The sequence below is a fragment of the Acinonyx jubatus genome, chromosome C1 (assembly GCF_027475565.1).
Source record: "Acinonyx jubatus isolate Ajub_Pintada_27869175 chromosome C1, VMU_Ajub_asm_v1.0, whole genome shotgun sequence".
Classification (NCBI taxonomy): domain Eukaryota; kingdom Metazoa; phylum Chordata; class Mammalia; order Carnivora; family Felidae; genus Acinonyx; species Acinonyx jubatus.
Window position 1 is genome coordinate 96,604,809 of NC_069381.1, and position 17,729 is coordinate 96,622,537.

The 17,729-nt window shown below is 34.3% G+C and overlaps 1 protein-coding gene across 1 annotated transcript in view; it reads left to right on the forward strand.

Annotated features, from left to right (window-relative positions):
* The window catches only part of SYCP1 (synaptonemal complex protein 1), a 115,518-nt gene that overhangs the window by 21,152 nt on the left and 76,637 nt on the right, over positions 1–17,729 (forward strand). Inside the window, exons 8-14 of the mRNA XM_027058278.2 lie at positions 2,441–2,499; positions 3,947–4,016; positions 4,994–5,067; positions 7,386–7,494; positions 14,569–14,663; positions 15,133–15,317; positions 16,766–16,833. Of these exons, the coding sequence (XP_026914079.2) occupies positions 2,441–2,499; positions 3,947–4,016; positions 4,994–5,067; positions 7,386–7,494; positions 14,569–14,663; positions 15,133–15,317; positions 16,766–16,833 (660 nt within the window). The remainder of the gene's footprint in view (positions 1–2,440; positions 2,500–3,946; positions 4,017–4,993; positions 5,068–7,385; positions 7,495–14,568; positions 14,664–15,132; positions 15,318–16,765; positions 16,834–17,729) is intronic.

Genomic DNA, 17,729 nt, shown 5'->3' on the forward strand with positions numbered 1-17,729 from the left:
TGTCTAAAGCCCTGTCTGCCTAGATATACTTCACAGGCATTTCTTCTTAGGTTTTGTCATCTTTCTAGAGCCCTACTGAAGAAAAAAGTATAGTCTCACTCTGCTCTTGGTTGGCCCACACTCGCTGGGGGTTTTGTGGTCCTCAACCCTGAGGCTTAGTCTGGTGAGTGTAGAGGGCTCCAGAACCTTTTCTTAAGTGTCTGCCAGAACCTACCAAGCTCTCTTAGCTTCCGCTTCTAAAGGCTTTTTCCCACAAATTAGTAAATATTTCTTTGACGTAGAGGATGAGAATCTTTGTTCTGACTCATATATTTAAAAAACCTAGTGTTTATGTCCTGAATCCTTCCCTTAATCCCCAATCTGGTGTTTTGAAACCCAAAGAGTTTTTCTTTGCTTTTGTTTGAATCATCTCTTCTTTTCTAAATTATTTTTTAAATGTTTATTTTTGATAGAGAGAGAGTGTGAGTGGGAGAGGGGCAGAGAGAGAGGGAGACATAGAATCTGGAGCAGCTTCCAGGCTCTGAGCTGTCAGCACAGAGCGTGACGCGGGGTGCGAACTCATGAGCTATGAGATCATGACCTGAGCCAAAGTCGGATGCTTAACCGACTGAGCCACCCAGACACCCCTGAATCATTTCTTCTTTAAGGCAGTAAATGCTGAAAGATCTAGTTGCCCAAACTGGGGCAAAGCATGTGTGTGTGTGTGTGGGGGGGAGGAGGGGTAGAGTGTGAAGGGAGAGGGAGGGAGGGTAGTAAAGAGAAGGGAGTGAAATGGGGGGTGGGGAGATAGATCAATGGATAGATAAATATCAAGAAGAAAAACAGAAAATGTAGGGTTATATTTTTACAATACTACATTACCACATTGGAACACTCAACAGCTACCAGAGTCCCTACTTTAGGTCTTGCTTCTGACAACTGTAAAGTATATCTATACCCGTTTATGTTCTTTTCTGTAGTTTTATTTAATTTCCAGTACTTTTCTATTGGAAGAATGGCTGGATGGTGTCTTAGAAGTACTAATGGTATTGGTAATGGGAAAATTGGAGGTGTTGGCAGTAGAATGCAGTTCTTTGGCACAAATCATTTCTGAGGAATAGAGAAGATGTGTTACTAAGTGTGTAAGTAGTGAATATAAAACAGAATAGATGGAGTGAGAAGTATGAACTATCTTTCTGTTCAAATGCTGATATATTCTGCCTCTATTTCCTTAAATTTTCCAGCCCTTTATTTCCAGCCCTTTAATATTCAGATAAAATTGGTTCAGTTCCTGTTTCATATGCTGTAAGTCCAGAGCTTTCTCCATTATTTTTTAGGGGTTTAGGACACCTGCATTCTTCTAAAGATAGTTCATGTACCCTCTTTTTGGTTATTTGGGTTCCCATTGACAGCTGCTATTCTCTTGTTTGCAGCTGGTTACTGAGAATCTGGGACTAATACCCTCTTTACATTTTTTTTTTAACGTTTATTTATTTTTGAGACAGAGAGAGACAGAGCATGAATGGGGGAGGGTCAGAGAGAGAGGGAGACACAGAATCTGAAACAGGCTCCAGGCTCTGAGCTGTCAGCACAGAGCCTGATGTGGGGCTCAAACTCACAGACTGTGAGATCATGACTTGAGCTGAAGTTGGACGCTTAACCAACTGAGCCACCCAGGCGCCCCTACCATCTTTAAATTTAACATGCTTTAATGTAATGCTGGTCTCATTTGGGGGGATGATAAAGGAACAACCACGTTGTCTGTTACTGCTTTGTAATTAAGGTACTGCCTTCTACCTTCATTCCCCTCAGTATAGCTAGAGGGAATCATTGCTCAGGTAAAAAAAAAACACCCAGAAAAATAAAAAGGTTGTAGAGGATTTATAGGGGATTTCTGTCTGGAGCCACACCTATTCTTAAACCTCAAGACATGAAGAGCAAGTTTATCTTCCTTTCTGCCTCCTCAGAAGTAGAGCAAGAGATTGTAGGCTTTGGTTTTCATGTGGACTCTATGAATCATAAATATACACAGGAGAAAGTACTTAATAGAATAATTGTTAAATCCCTACTCATTTTAAAGGCTAAAACTGTAAATATATTTTACAAAGTTTGAATAAATCCATGGGTAGTAATTCGGTAAAAGAAAATTAGAACTTTTGAGGTTGAAATAAAATCATGCGTTACTATGCCTTGCTGTGCCTTGCTGTGAGACTACTATGAAGTAGCTTATTTAAAAAAACTTGTTACTGAAGTATAGTTGACATACAACGTTATGTTAGTTTCAGATGTACAACATAGCAATCAACAATTCTGTACATTTGATACTATTTTCAGAGACTCAGGATATACTAATACATTTCACTAACAGAATTTTAAATATTTTAATGTTTTCTTGAGGCATTTTGAGTATTATTGGCATTATCATTTTAAAATTTAATTCTGAATTATTTTATATTAATAGATGAATATGAACGGGAAGAAACTAGGCAAGTATATGTGGATCTAAATAATAACATTGAGGTAAGTCGTAGGGAAAAGTTAAATGTTCTAAACAGAGGCATTTAAAAAAAGTGTTTATTTTTGAGAGAGAGAGAGGCAGAGAGCGAGCACACACAAGCAGGGAAGGGGCAGAGAGAGAGAGAGAGAGAGAGAGGGAGACACAAAATCTGAACCAGACTCCAGGCTCCGAGCCTTTAGTGCAGAGCCTGATGTGTAGGACTCAAACCCATGAACCATGAGATCATGACCTGAGCTGAAGTCGGACGCTTAACTGACTGAGCCACATAGACACTGCTAAATAGAGACATTTCTAAGCAAAATCGAGTGATAGCTACAAAGATATATGTAACTCTTCTTGATAAAAGGATTATTATTTGTTGACATAGGATTATATCCAATAAGATTAAGATTCTGCACTAGGTGTGTTAATGTTTTGTTATTCAGTGGCTTTTGAATTTACATGTTAGTGACACCATTTAACTTAATTTATCAAATATGTATTAACTCTGTGTCAGAGACTATCACATTATGTTACATAACCATTAATTTGAAAAAAAATACAAAGTATTACTAATGTGTCTGGTTCCTGCTTACCTTTCTTATCCCTCTTGTTTTCTACTTTGCTTTTTCAGGTATAGTCATTCTTTCTTATGTTTCTCAAACTTGTAACCTCTTTATGATCTTGGTTCTTTGACTTTGTCTAGAACTTTTGTGTCCAAGATTTTATGAGAACTCTTAAGCTTCATTCTCCTTTTTAATTATCCCCCTTACTACTTTATCTAAAATACCTTTCCTTTCAGTTTTTCTCTATCTCCTCACCTTGTTTAACTTTGCTGAAAGCCACATGACATTTATTTGATATAGATGTATATGTAAGTATTTTCCATTACCCTGGAATATAAATTAGTTCCCTATCAGAACCTTGTCCTATATCCTAAGTGCCTAAAACAGTGGCTGGCACATGGTAGATACTCAGTAACTATTTATTGAACAAATAAATGAATTCGTACAAATCTGCAAATCAGGATTTGTTGAATCCTGAATGAACTTAACACTGCTAGATGACGTAAGTGTTAATTTGGACTCTAATAGGAGGGAGACCTCACAGAGGTTACACTTTAGTGGGGGGAAGACAGAAATTAAGTAAGCAAAAAAATATGTAAAATTATAGACTTTGATATGGGCTATTAAGTAAATGACTAGAATACCAAAAATCATCTTGCTGCTGTTTGGTAGTATGTAACATGTCTCCAGTGCATTTAAGCATCTGGGAAGCTAATTTAGTAGGCACTCTAATACATTTTTAGTAACTTATTTAATTATTACAAGTTATGGGAACTTCATTATTCAAGGTTGAGTGGTTTTATATCTAGTGATCATGAGACAAATTTATTAATATTTTCATAGTTTGAAGAACCTATTTAAAAAATGTAAGTATGATTCTTAAAAGTTAAATTTTATATTTCAGAAAATGATAATAGCTTTTGAGGAACTTCGTGGGCAAGCTGAGAATTCCAGATTGGAAATGCATTTTAAATGTATGGATCCTATTTAATTTTATATTACTCTACTGATGTTTATAAAAAATATAAATAAATAAATAAATAAATAAATAAAATAAAAATAAATAAAAATATATAAATCTAATAAAAAATTAGATTCCTTTAATGTTTTCCTAGCTTCAGCTTGATTCCTCAGGTCTTTTAAATTTCGTACTCAGGGTTTTGTAAACCCTTCAAAATCTTGTGGAATGTGGCAGGGAATTGATATATGTTAAAAATAGTCTTTTGGCTTCAAAGCTACATTTTCCCTGAAATCAAACTTACTATGGTTTGTACTAATTTTTTAGAAGGGTGATTTGGTCTTATTTTTACATTTCTTGGTAAAGTTTCATGATAAAATAACAAGTTGACCCTTGAACAACACAAATTTGAACTGTGCAGGTCCACTTCTGTGGATTTTTTTCAGTAAATACAGCATAGTACTATAAATGTACTTTCTTTTATGAATTTTTTAACATTTTCTCTAGCTTACTTTAGTGTAAGAATACAGTCTATATAATACATATGACATACAAAACATGTTATGGGTAAGGCTTCTGGTCACCAGTAGGCTATTAGTAGTTCAGTTTTTGGGGAGTCAAAAGTATACGTGGATTTTCAACTGTGTAGGGGTCAGTGTCCCTAATGTTTGTTGTTCAAGGGTCAACTCTGTATATATTTAAAATCTGTTATTTAAAATCTGTATATATTTAAAATCTGTTATTTAAAAAGTGTTATAAAGTATAAGCTTTTACATATTTGCTGTTACAAAATTACAGAATTTTCTTGTTATATTTTGATATTATTTAAATTCAATATTTTATTAAACAGCAAGAAAATAGCAGTTGTAACTTGATAGAACTTTGAGGTTTAGTATCTAGATAAATAAGGAGGTGAAATAAAGTCTCATAAACTTTAAATTTTATTGTGTAATTGTGTTAAGATATTAAAGTATATCGGCTTTATTTTTAAAGTAAAGGAAGATCATGAAAAATTCCAACACCTTGAAGAGGAATATAAGAAGGAAGTACATGACAAGGAAAAGCAGGTATTTTTTTAAAAAAATCAACTCTTTGTATTCTTTGTATTTGATAATTCATAAAATACTTAAAATTTCAAAAGAACTCTGTATTGCAGACTGCATGATAAATTTCTGTGAGAGATTTTAAATATACATTTCCAAATACTTAGCCATTTACCTAGCAGAATTAATTTCCATTGATTCAAACATGCATGCCCTGAATGGCAACCCTTTTTTAAAAACTCAGTGTATTTTCTACAATATTTATATTAGTGGGTAACATTGCTGCAAAAATATTTTATGAGAACTTTTGTTTAGATAAAAATTTTATCAAATGTAAAGATGATGATCGTTGACCACTCAACTCCTATTTTGCAGTTTATTTTGAAATGTATTTGTTATTAATGACACCAAGGAGGGGGAACTAAAATACTCTTTTGCTTCTTTCTATTAATGTCACATAGTGGAAAATGTGAAAGTAATGTCTGTGTTCTTTGACATTCACAAGAATGTCAATTATTATGCCAACTTAATCAGTTTCAAGTCATGCTTACCAATGGAAAATGTTTTATAGAAAGGAATCACCTTCTTTCTGTCTCCCCCTATTTTTTCAGAGTTTTTTTTTTTTATAAGATATCTTGTAATGATAGATAACAAGGATATCTACTTAATAGTAACAAAAGTTAATTGAAAGTACAGAGAAGATACTTGTATTTTTAAATTCTGGTTAAATTTATGTGTTAAGGCTTAGATCTTTTGAAAGACTTAATAATTTTCCATATTGTAACTGAACTTTTAAACCAGATTTCTGAGAGAAGGCCTTTTTAAAAGTTAAAATTGTGAGTATTATAAAGAACACAAAGGAAGTGCTAAAAAAGCTTGTTGGAGTTCTGGGTGCATGGGCAGGGCTTATAGATTGGTGGGGTTCCCTGTGAAATGGTGGTGTGGCCAACTAGTGTTTTGCTATGGACTCCTAAATGTCATTATTTATAATACTTTTTTTTTTTTTAATTCTCCAAATTCCTGCTTGGTGGTACAGACTTGACTGATGGCATTTTGGATTGAGGCTGGCAGAGTAGGAAGGACAGGATGAGTTTTACTATTCCACAGGCTGACCTTTCATTACAACCCTCCCTGTGATTAGAAAACCTAGGTTTAGAGATTCTCTTTTCAATATGACTACGTCTGTAGTTCTCTGACTACATTGGCTATCAAGGAGGAGAGTCCGAAAAAGGAGGATTAAGTGGACCTGGAGAGGTTTTCATACTCTTTATACAGACTTCCAAATAGCCTCCTTATACTTAGTCTTTTTTATACCTACCTTCCACAGTGTCTGTTGCCTCTAATTCTTGAAACATTCTGGAGTCCTTTGGGATTGAATTGTTTTGCTTCTCAATAGTATCTTCCCTGTGTAGGCTCTTAGGTTTGACCTTGCTTTTCTATACTACATCATTTTCCATTCCTTTTAACTGCTTTCCTTCGTTACATATCGTGGTTTGGGTCATAGCAGTCTCATAGTTTCATGGGAAATGGAATCTGTCTTTGTTCTCCTGGTTATTTCTTGGGTGATTTGGAATTGAATACAGGGCAGAGAGGTCTTTCTGCCATCTTGATTCTGCGAGTCTTCCCCTTGTCTTTATAAGTTTATCTTTTACCTTTTTCTTCACATGGACTCTATACTCTAGCCATCTGAATATTTTCAGCTCTTTAAATAAAACATCTCTTGATCCTTTGTGTTCTTGTATGAGTTAGAATGTTAATTTCTGTGTTTGATTAATTTCTATTTGTCTATCAAGACTCAATTCAGTACTCTGAGAAGGATTAATTTTTGTTTACATCCTCTAAGACTGATTTAGGTCTGTGTGTGTGTGTGTGTGTGTGTGTGTGTGTGTGTGTGTGCTGATTCATATAACATTTTGTCCTGTTACTAATAATATTCAAGTATAGTTGTCTCCTGGTGTAGGCTCTGAGTTTCTTTAAGGTAAGTTTCCTTATCTCTGTATACTCAATGCTTATTATGGTTTGTGGAATGAAGGAGGTGCTCCATAATATTTATGGAATAAATGAGCCGATAGATTTCATTATATATCTATTTCATTATCTGTGTATTCTAAGTACTAACTTGAAATGCATATTATAATATCGGGTAGATCATTGGGTAGATCATATTAGTTTGTTCATTCACTTAGTAAATGTTTATTATGCAAATATGTACTAAATGCCAGGCACAACCAGTTGAAAAGCATATAAACAAGTACATAAATAATCGTAGGTAATGGTAAAAGCTAAGGTATTATATTTAATTTTTCATATTTATATTGTATTATTTAAATATTTCATTTTAGGTATCACTACTATTGCTCCAAAATACTGAGAAAGAAAATGAAATGAAAAATTTGGTATTTCTGCTGGAGGAATCCAGAGATAAAGTTAATCGATTAGAGGAAAAGACAAGTAAGAATTTACATAAGAAAATATAACAATGTGTCTTGTGTATTACTCTTGTTATATTTAAAATTTTGGCTTTCATTACAGTTTTGTCGTAATGCTTTCTAGTGCTGTAATTCTCAACCTGGATTGGATCTTTGGAGGAGGGTGTAATAGAGTCACTTAGGGAGATTTTTCAGTGTACATATGCTCTTTTCACTTTTCCATACTGTCCCTTTCTTCAGAATTTCAACAGAATGCTTCAAGAAAACAAGGGTTTTCTTTCTTTTGTTTACTGATGCATTCCAAGTGCCTAGAACAGTGTTTGGCACACAGCATACTCAATAAATATTTCATGAATGAATGAATACCCTGGGAACACTCTAGAGGTATTGGGAAAGGTATTAGGGAAAATTGCTTGTTAAACTAAATATACCTTTGATGATTAAAGTTTCTCTACTGAATTGGAGGGGAGAATGTAGGCAGAAGAAATGCCTTGTGCAAGTCATAGAAGTGTCAGAGTTAGGGTATATTTGAAACACTGATTTGTGTGTTTATATCTTAGAGAACTCAGGTACATGACTGGAAAAGAATGTTTGGATCAGATTGTGAAGGTTCTTGAATGTCATGTTATGTTTAGACCACCTTATTGAATATTTTTCAAACTTGTTTAGGTAGCAGGGCACTTGGAAGGCATAATACACTTTGTGAAATACTGTATACCTTCCAGAGCATCATATAGATCTTGTGATATTTGTCACTTCTCTCTTAAAAAAAAATTCTTTTTTTCACATGGCAAATGATTACATAGTTTGGGTGAAACGATGCCCACTCATTTTACATTACTGTCATTACTAAATCGGTATACTCCAGGTATGAAATAGTTTAACTTCCCATACGTTTTTTGTTCTTCTTACCTCTCCATCATGATTTTGGCTACTTCCTCTACCACAAATGAGCCTCTTACCTCCACTCCAAATATTTTGCCTAAATTCCAGTGAACTCCTTATTCTTAAGAATGGCTTAACCATTACTCATCTGTGACTATGGGTGTTTTGCAGGCAGGGCTGTATTTCATTAAGTATCTGTGTAATTCAATGCCTAGCATGTTGCTGTGTACATAATAGCTAAAGAGTTGTTAGGATGAATGAATGTATGTTTAATCTTCTCATTTAAACTGGAAACAATTTCCTGGTATTAAGTAACTAATTCTCTGTGATTCTGCAGACTCATAAGCACTGAAATGTATTCATTTAAGTTACTTTTCATTGTGTCCCATATGCGGTATATCTTTTATTTTTTCTTTGTTTCAGTTGGGAGATCTTCTATTGACCTGTTACCTAATCCCACCTTCTGTGTCTAATTTGCTTTTCTTTTTAATTTATTTTTAAAATATTTAAATTATTTTTAAAATTTTATTTAAATCCAAGTTAACATATAGTGTAATAATGATTTCATAAGTAGAATTTAGTGATTCATCACTTGCATGTAATACCCAGTGCTCACCCCAGCAAGTACCCTCCTTAATGCCCATTCCCTCTTTAGTCCATCCCCCCACCCCATCCAATACCCCTCCAGCAACCTTCAGTTTGTTCTCTGTACTTTAAGAGTCTCTTATGGTTTGTCTCTCTCTCTGTTTTTATCTTATTTTTCCTTCCCTTTCCCTATGTTCATTTCTTTTGTTTCTTAAATTCCACATATGAGTGAAATCACACGATATTTATCTTTCTCTGACTGACTCATTTAGGTTAGCATAGTACACTTTAGTTCCATCCATGTTGTTGCAAATGGCAAGATTTCATTTTTTTTGATCGCTGAGTAATTTTCCTTTGTTTATATATACCACATCTTCTTTATCCATTCGTCAGTCAATGGACATTTGGGATCTTTCCATAATGTAGCTATTGTTGATAGAGCTACTATAAACATTGGGATGTATGTGCCCCTTTGAATCAGCATTTTTGTATCCTTCAGATAAATACCTAGTAGTGCAATTGCTGGGTTGTAGGGTAATTCTACATCTGTTGTTTCCTGAGTTGTTAATATTAGCCATTCTGACCAGTGTGAGGTGGTATCTCATTGTGGTTTTGATTTGTATTTCCCTGATGATGAGTGATATTGAGCATCTTTTCATGTGTCTGTTAGCCATCTGGATGTCCTCTTTGGAAAAGTTCACGTCTTCTGCTCATTTCTTCACTGGGTTATTTGTTTTTTGGGTATTGAGTTTGGTAAGTTCTTTATAGATTTTGGATACTAACCAATTATCCAGTATGTCATTGCAAATATCTTTTTCCATTCCATTGGTTGCCTTTTAGTTTTGTTGATTGTTTCCTTCACTGTGCAGAAACTTTTTATATTGATGAAATATAATAGTTATTTTTGCTTTTGTTTCCCTTGCCTCCGGAGACATGTCTAGAATAAGTTGCTGTGGCCGTGGTCAAAAAGATTGCCTGTTTTCTCCTGTAGGATTTTGATGATTTTCTGTCTTACATTTAGGTCTTTCATCCATTTTGAGTTTATTTTTGTGTAAGACAGTGGTCCGGGTTCATTCTGCGTGTCACTGTCCAGTTTTCCCAACATCATATGCTGAAGGGACTCCCTTTTTTCCACTGGATAGTCTTTCCTGCTTTGTCAAAGATTAGTTGACTATACATTTGTGGGTCTATTTCTGGGTTCTCTATTCTGTTCCATTGATTCGTTTGTCTGTTTTTGTGCCAATATCATACTGTCTTGATGATTACAGCTTTGTAATACAGCTTGAAGTCCAGAATTGTGATGCCTCCAGCTTTGGTTTTCTTTTTTAACATTACTTTGGCTATTCAGGGTTTTTTCTGGTTCCATACAAATTTTAGAATTCTTTGTTCTGGCTCTGTGAAGAATGCTGGTGTTATTTTGATAGGGATTGCATTGACTACATAGATTGCTTTCTGTAGTATTGACATTTTAACAATATTTGTTCTTCCAGTCCATGAGCCTGGAATGTTTTTTCATTTCTTGTGTCTTCTGTAGTTTTCAGCATATAGATCTTTTATCTCTTTGGTTAAGTTTATTCCTCGGTATTTTATAGTTTTCAGTGCAGTTGTAAATGGGATCAATTCCTTGATTACTCTTGCTGCTGCTTCATTATTGGTGTATAGAAATTCCACAGATTTCTGTACGTTGATTTAATATCCTGTGACTTTGCTGATTTCATGTATCAGTTGTAGCAGTTTTTTGGTGGAGTCTTCTGGGTTTTTCATATCGAGTATCATGTCATCTGTGAATAGTGAAAAGTTGGCTTCTTCCATGTGGATTTGAATGCCTTTTATTTCTTTTTGTTGTCTGAATGTTGAGGCCGGGACTTCCAACACCATCTTGAACAACAGTGGTGAGAGTGGACATCTCTGTCATGTTCTTGACCTTAGAGGGAAAGCTCTCAGTTTTTCCCCATTGAGGATGATATTAGCTGTGGGTCTTCCCTATATGGCATTTGTGATGTTGAGGTATGTTTCTTTTTGTCCCTGCTTTCTTGAGGGTTTTTATCAAGAAAGGATGCTGTATACTGTCAAATGGTTTTTCTCTCTTTAGAGGATCGTGTAGTTCTTTTTATTTTTTATTAATGTGATGTATCATGTTGGTTGATTTGTAGATGTTGAACCAGTCCTGTATCCCAGGAATAAATCCCACTTGATCGTGGTGAATAATTCTTTTAATGTAATGTTGGATTTGGTTTGCTGGTATCTTGTTGGGAATTTTTGCATCCATGTTCATCAGGGAAATTGGGCTGTGGTTCTCCTTTTTAGTGGGGGTCTTTATCTAGTTTTGGAATCCAGATAGTGGCTGGTCTTATAGAATGAGTTTGGAAGTTTTTCTGCCATTTGTATTTTTTGGAACAGTTTCAAAAGAATAGGTATTAACTCTTATTTAAATGTTTGGTAGAATTCCCCTGGAAAGCTGTCTGGCCCTGGAGTCTTGTTTGTTGGGAGGTTTTTGAGTAAGATTTAATTTCTTCAGTGGTTATGGGTCTATTCAAATTTTCTTTTTTTTCTTTTACATTTATTATTTATTTTTGAGAGACAGAATGAGACAGAGCACAAGTGGGAGAGGGGCAGAGAGAGAACGAGACACAGAATCCAAAGCAGGCTCCAGGCTCCGAGCTTCAGTTTCAAGGCTTCGGGTTCCTTGGACCACTCAGGTCATGGGAACCTGGGCTGCAAATCTGCTTGAGGATTGGTTTCCTTTGGCTTCCTTTACATAAACAGTGTCTCAGCTTATTGTATAGAGGTTTAGTTCTTGGATTCCTTTCCTTTTTTAATGTTTGTTTATTTTTGAGAGAGCGAGAGGAGAGCGAGGAAAGCTGGGGAGGGGTGGAGAGAGAGAGGGAGACACAGAATCTGAAGTAGGCTCCAGGCTCTGAGATGTCAGCACAGAGCCTGACATGGGGCTTGAACCCATGAAGTGCAAGATCATGACCTGAGCCGAAGTGGGACGCTCAATTGACTGAGCCACCCAGGTGCCTCAGTTCTTGGATTCTTTGTCTTACACAGTCTTTTTGGGTTTTCATGTTTCTTTTCCTGACCTCATTTTTTCATCACCTCATTTCAAATCAAAAGTCTAACTTTGCCAGGATCTGCAAATGCTTTCAGGGCAAAAGAGGGTTTCTGTGCTTATCTTACTTCTCCAAGTTTCTGTTTTCTCCTTCACTTGGTCCTGGTAATTTCTTACGATTTTGTCAGGAGCTTAATGATTTTAATATTCTTAATATTTGATCCTGGGTTTTTATTCCTTTTTAGAGGAATGTTTGAATGACATACCTTACTCATTACCCCAATGGAATTTTCAGTTTCAGTTTTATAAATGTCATTTCTAGGGGCGCCTGGGTGGCTCAGTCGGTTAAGCGTCCGATTTTGGCTCAGGTCATGATCTTGCGGTTCGTGAGTTCAAGCCCCGCGTCGGGCTCTGTGCTGACAGCTCAGAGCCTGGAGCCTGTTTCAGATTCTGTGTGTCCCTCTCTCTCTCTGACCCTCCCCCGTTCATGCTCTGTCTCTGTCTCAAAAATAAATAAACGTTAAAAAAATTAAAAAAAAAGTCTTTTCTAGAAGTCTTATTTAGTTTATAGATATCTTCCTTTTTTAGTTTTTAAAGAATGTTATAATACTTTTTTTTTTTTAATCCACAGCCAGTAATTCTAACATCTGAAATTTTTGCAGATCCAAGTACGCCTTTCATTTATTATGCTGACTCTGCTCATGGTGCTTTGTTTTCTCTTGTGATTTTGAGGTCATGTAACTTCATCTGTGGAACTTCTTTAAGACTTGGATTGGAAGTAAATTTCTACAGAGAAAATTTGCATTAGCAGTTCTGGAATCCTGGGTGAACTTAAGGACATTTCAAATTAAGTTTCGGCTTGGAGCTTTTTAGGACATTCAAGCAGCATACATTCAGTTCTCATACATGCTGAAGTACTAGTTTGTGATTATGATTTCTCAGAGGAGACATTTATTACCAGACTATAATAAATAGTACCATAGCAGACACCATAGTCTTTGGTAATCATTTCCTCTCTCCAGATCTATTTTTCCCATTTTGTTTTCAGAGGTGGACCACTAACCTTTTCATTTCTACACAGATTTTCAGAGTGGAACTTTAAAAAAATATGAACTTGAAACATTCTGTGGTCTAGCATCTTTCATCATTTTTCATAGTCTTTATGACTTCTGAACTACCTCTGAACAAGTCATATAAATCCTGTTATCTTGTCCTTGTTATTTTTCTAACCATAATTGCTATGATTCTTCCCTCTTACTTTATGTTTCATGCTACTGAAATGCATTTCATTTAGACATTTAGATGTGTCATCTTGTCTCTTTCATTTTTGTCTTTGTACATGCTCTTTGACCTGTCTGTGATATTTCTTTCTCTCCTAGCTCCCACTACTCTTATTAATTCTTACTGGCTTTCAAATGTTTGAACTGATCTGTCACTTTCTGGAAGCCTTCCTTGAACTTTCCCTCTTTATGTCTGTCTCCCCTTACCTCTAACTTTTATTGATCCTTTTTGGCTTAGGTTCCCCGTCTGTATATTTCCAGAATTTCTGAGTGAGTGCCCATCAGCAGTTATCATTGATTATTTGTCTGCTTGCATTGTAAATACCATGAATTTTTAAGGCCCAGTTTCTAGTTTACACCATCATTATCATACTAATCATTAACACTAATTGACTATATATGCTAGACACTGTGGTTAAACATTTTAAGTTGCATTATTTTGTTTAGTCCTTCAAGATATGAATAACTATGATTATTCTCTTTCTCCAGTTGAGAAAAGTAGTGACAGACTACTTTATTATCATGCCTAAGTTTAGGTAGCTAGTAAGAGGACATAGAATAATTTGAATTCAGGGAAGAGCATGAACTTCTTTTTTCACCCTATTTTTTCCATGAGGTTTAAAAGTAGAATGCACACATATAAAGCACATAGACTAGTACGTAACATTTAGTATTTAATAAATATTAGCTATAGAGTCAAAAGCCTTTTTTCATAATATTTCAATATATAAATGTAATATTTTAGAAAACTCTAAAAATCAAGATGTGCAATGATAAAAATAAAGTATTGAATAATTTCACCATTAAGAGGTAAATAACTTGCAATATTTTTGTATTGTTTCCTTTCATATGCATTATTTCTATAAATACCATTTAAACTTGCCCTTTTTATTCTGCCCTTTTTATTTAATACATATTCTGTGAATATGTATTCCAATTTGGAATAAATGAAGTCCATTATCTTTTATAGTGGTTACATGGTATGCCATTGTGTGTATGTACCATCATAATTTAATTTATCTCCTATTGAATATTTAGATTGTTTCCTTTGTTTAGCTGTTATTAAAATGTAGCATCAAACATCCTCATGTTTACTGGTGAGTACTTGGGAGTTAATAGTCTTGAAAAGTCAGTAAAAGTAGATGATGGCCAATATCAGTGCATCTATATTTGCATAATTTTCCTTCATTTTGGAGTATCTCATGGAGGAAAGAAAAGTAGTTGAACAAATAATTGGTTTTCTTGGTATGTATTTTTTTATTAAGTACTACCAATCCACAACTCTCTTTTTTAGAATTACAGAATGAAAACTTAAAAGAATCAAATGAGAAGCAGGATCATTTGACATCAGAACTAGAAGATACTAAAATGTCTTTGCAAAGAAGTGTGGTATGATTTAAAAACTGATTCGTGTGTGATAAGCCTCACACTATGAGTCAGTAAATACTTATAAAATGCTAATACTGTGTACAAGGACCCGGAACTTCATCCCAGTCTACAAAATGCTTATAGTTTAATTAGAAACATTGGGTAAAAACGCATCAAAACTATAAGATAGAAGACTCTGCTAAATACCAACAGAGTGATTCAGGCTAAAATTGTTACAGTAGTTCTAAAAATGGAAAAACACTGTGGGCTAAGAAGACTCCATTGGGAGGTTGGGACTATAGGTTGGCTTTGGGAGAATGGTAAATTGAAGTAGGAATACTGAATGGGCATTGAAATTGGCCAGGGTGGGGTAATGGAAGAGGGTGATAGAATAATAAGGAGGGAGGAGAGGCGGCAAAGGCAGATGAGTTCAGTTTTTTTCTTAAGGCCCTTGGATTATAGCTTTTGTTTTGTATTTTATTTCATTTAGATTACTCAGAAGGCTTTAGAGGAAGATTTACAGGTAGCAACAAAAAAAATATATCAGCTCACTGGAGAAAAAGAAACTCAGATGGAAGAATTTAATAAAGCTAAAGCTGCTCATTCATTTGTGCTTACTGAACTTAAAACTTCTGTCTGTAGCTTGAAAGAATTATTGACAACAGAACAGCAAAGGTAAAGCTATTTTTATTTAGCTGATAAAAACAATTTATTTCCAATATTCACTGTATTTTCTATTCATTGTCAAGTGACTTCTAATTCCTATAGTATCTGTAACCAAGTAAGTCTCTTTTTTAATTTATAAAATGGGAATACATTTTAAAAGTTTGTATTAGGTAGGCAGGTGTCCTGGGAAAAGATAGCAGGTATTCTTTAGGATAGTTCCCATGCATACTTGGCCACAGAGTCCAGCTATATAAACAAGCTCATAAGTGCTGATGCAGTGATAGGACATATTTAATTAAACTGTGGATCATTATTAGCTTCATAGAAATAACTTCCCAGGTTGTGGGTTTGTTTTACTTGGGTCTGTAACCTCTCTGATGTATAAAATTAGTACTAGCCTGGTATAGGGTAGGTACTCAAAACATTTTTTTATTAAATTAATGAATTAATGAATATTATATATAAGATATTCATTTGAATTTCATCTAAATAACAGTTTGTCTAAAGCTTGAATTAAAAACTTACTCTGTTTTCACTATATGTGTATTTTTAAAGCTGTGTTATGAGGCCTAAGTTATTATTTTTGTCCCATTAGCATTAGGGTTTAGTAAGTCTAGTAGGATGAAAGACAGGAACACGCTTTTCTGTGAATTCATGACCTGAACCTAGTAGTATTTCTTCTGTACTGCTTATGTATGGTGGTGGAAGAAAAGCTAGTTTTTCTACTTCAGCTCATCTTATATATTCTTTGTTGATCTTATAGGTGATTTTCAAATTTTGAAATTGTAAGTTAGCTTAAGTATCATCTGTTCCAATTATATCAGTTAAAAAAATTTTTTTTAAGTATTTATTTTTGAGAGAGAGAGAGAGAGAGGGAAAGAGAGAGAGAACTGGGGAGGGGAGAGAAAAAGGTAGACACAGAATCTGAAGCAGGCTCCAGGCTCCAAGCTGTCAGCACAGAACCCGATGCAGGGCTCAAACCCACCAGCAGCGAGATATGACCTGAGCTGAAGTCGGATGCTTAACTGACTGAGCCACCCAGGGGCCCCCAATTACCTCAGTTTTATAGATGAGGAAGCAGAAAGCTAGAAGAGTTAAGTGGATTGCCCAATTCTCACATTTATATTGTTTCTAAGGCAGAATTCAATGTAACAGTAGTTACATATTCAGTCTCTTTTAAAGTTCTAGGATGCATTAATTTGATTATCATCAATAGCTAAGAGATAAATTGTGACCATAAGCTTTAAGGTTTTATGCAGATATAATTAATATACAACTATGGATTAATAATAGTGATACCTTATTTTGAAATGTTATACTATATGGCATGGTAGATACTCAAAAATTGTTTAATTGGGTGAATCTGTGAAAGATATATTGTTAAATTGCACCAGTTTTAGTTACTAGGTGAATTGTGATTAAAAGAATGTTTTACATGTAAATTAATATTTTACAAGATTGGAAAAAAGTGAAGATCAATTGAAAATACTTACCATGAAGCTTCAGCAGAAATCAAGTGAACTCGGTAAGATTTAGAGAATAACGTGTATGTGATAATATTAGTCTATTATACAGATATAAATGCTATTTCAGATTATGATATAGTTTCTCCTTTGTCATTTATCAATAATAATTATTTTGTAACTTTTAATTTGATTTTCAAAGACAGAAAATTTAAACCTTAAGAAAGACTATTCTGTACCATTATGCAATTCATAGATGTCTAGAAGTGGAAGGAGCTTAAGAGATGTTTCTAGTTTATTTTTCTTATTTTAGGATTTAGAGGCCTTAATAATTCTTAATGGAAAAGGTCTGTTATATTTTAATTGAATTTTGACATTTTATTGATTAGTCATGTTGGATTATGAACTATCTATAGGAGAATGCTATCCTGTTTTGTCACGTAGTATTGTTAATACTCAATAGATTTCATGGCCAAAAGAGAAAGAAGTTCTGTAGTTGTGAATTTATAACCCTTTAATTAGCTAATCCTAATTTAACTCCTGTATTTCATATTTACAAATCTTCATATGTACAGATGTGCAGAATTATAAAGATATAAAAACATTTTTCCAATTTTGGTGAAAAGAATTATTTTTATAAATTAACTCAGGAATTTGCAGGTGTTTTCTAGACTGTCTCCACAACATTCTGTAAACTTTATTATTTGGTTTGAAAAATTGTGTAATTAAAATAATTGTAAGAAATTTTGCCCTGTTAGGATGTTTGGTTGAACTTCGAAACTTATTTATGCCTTTCCTTTGGCAATGCTTAATCTCCCACTATAGACTAGACCAATATTTGAGCATCCAAAATTGTACTTTTCAGTGGTAAATAATTCCTTTGGTATTATTTTATATTACAATGACTGTAAATGCATTTTTCATCTAATTTTTAAATCTTCATTCAAAGCATAATGTA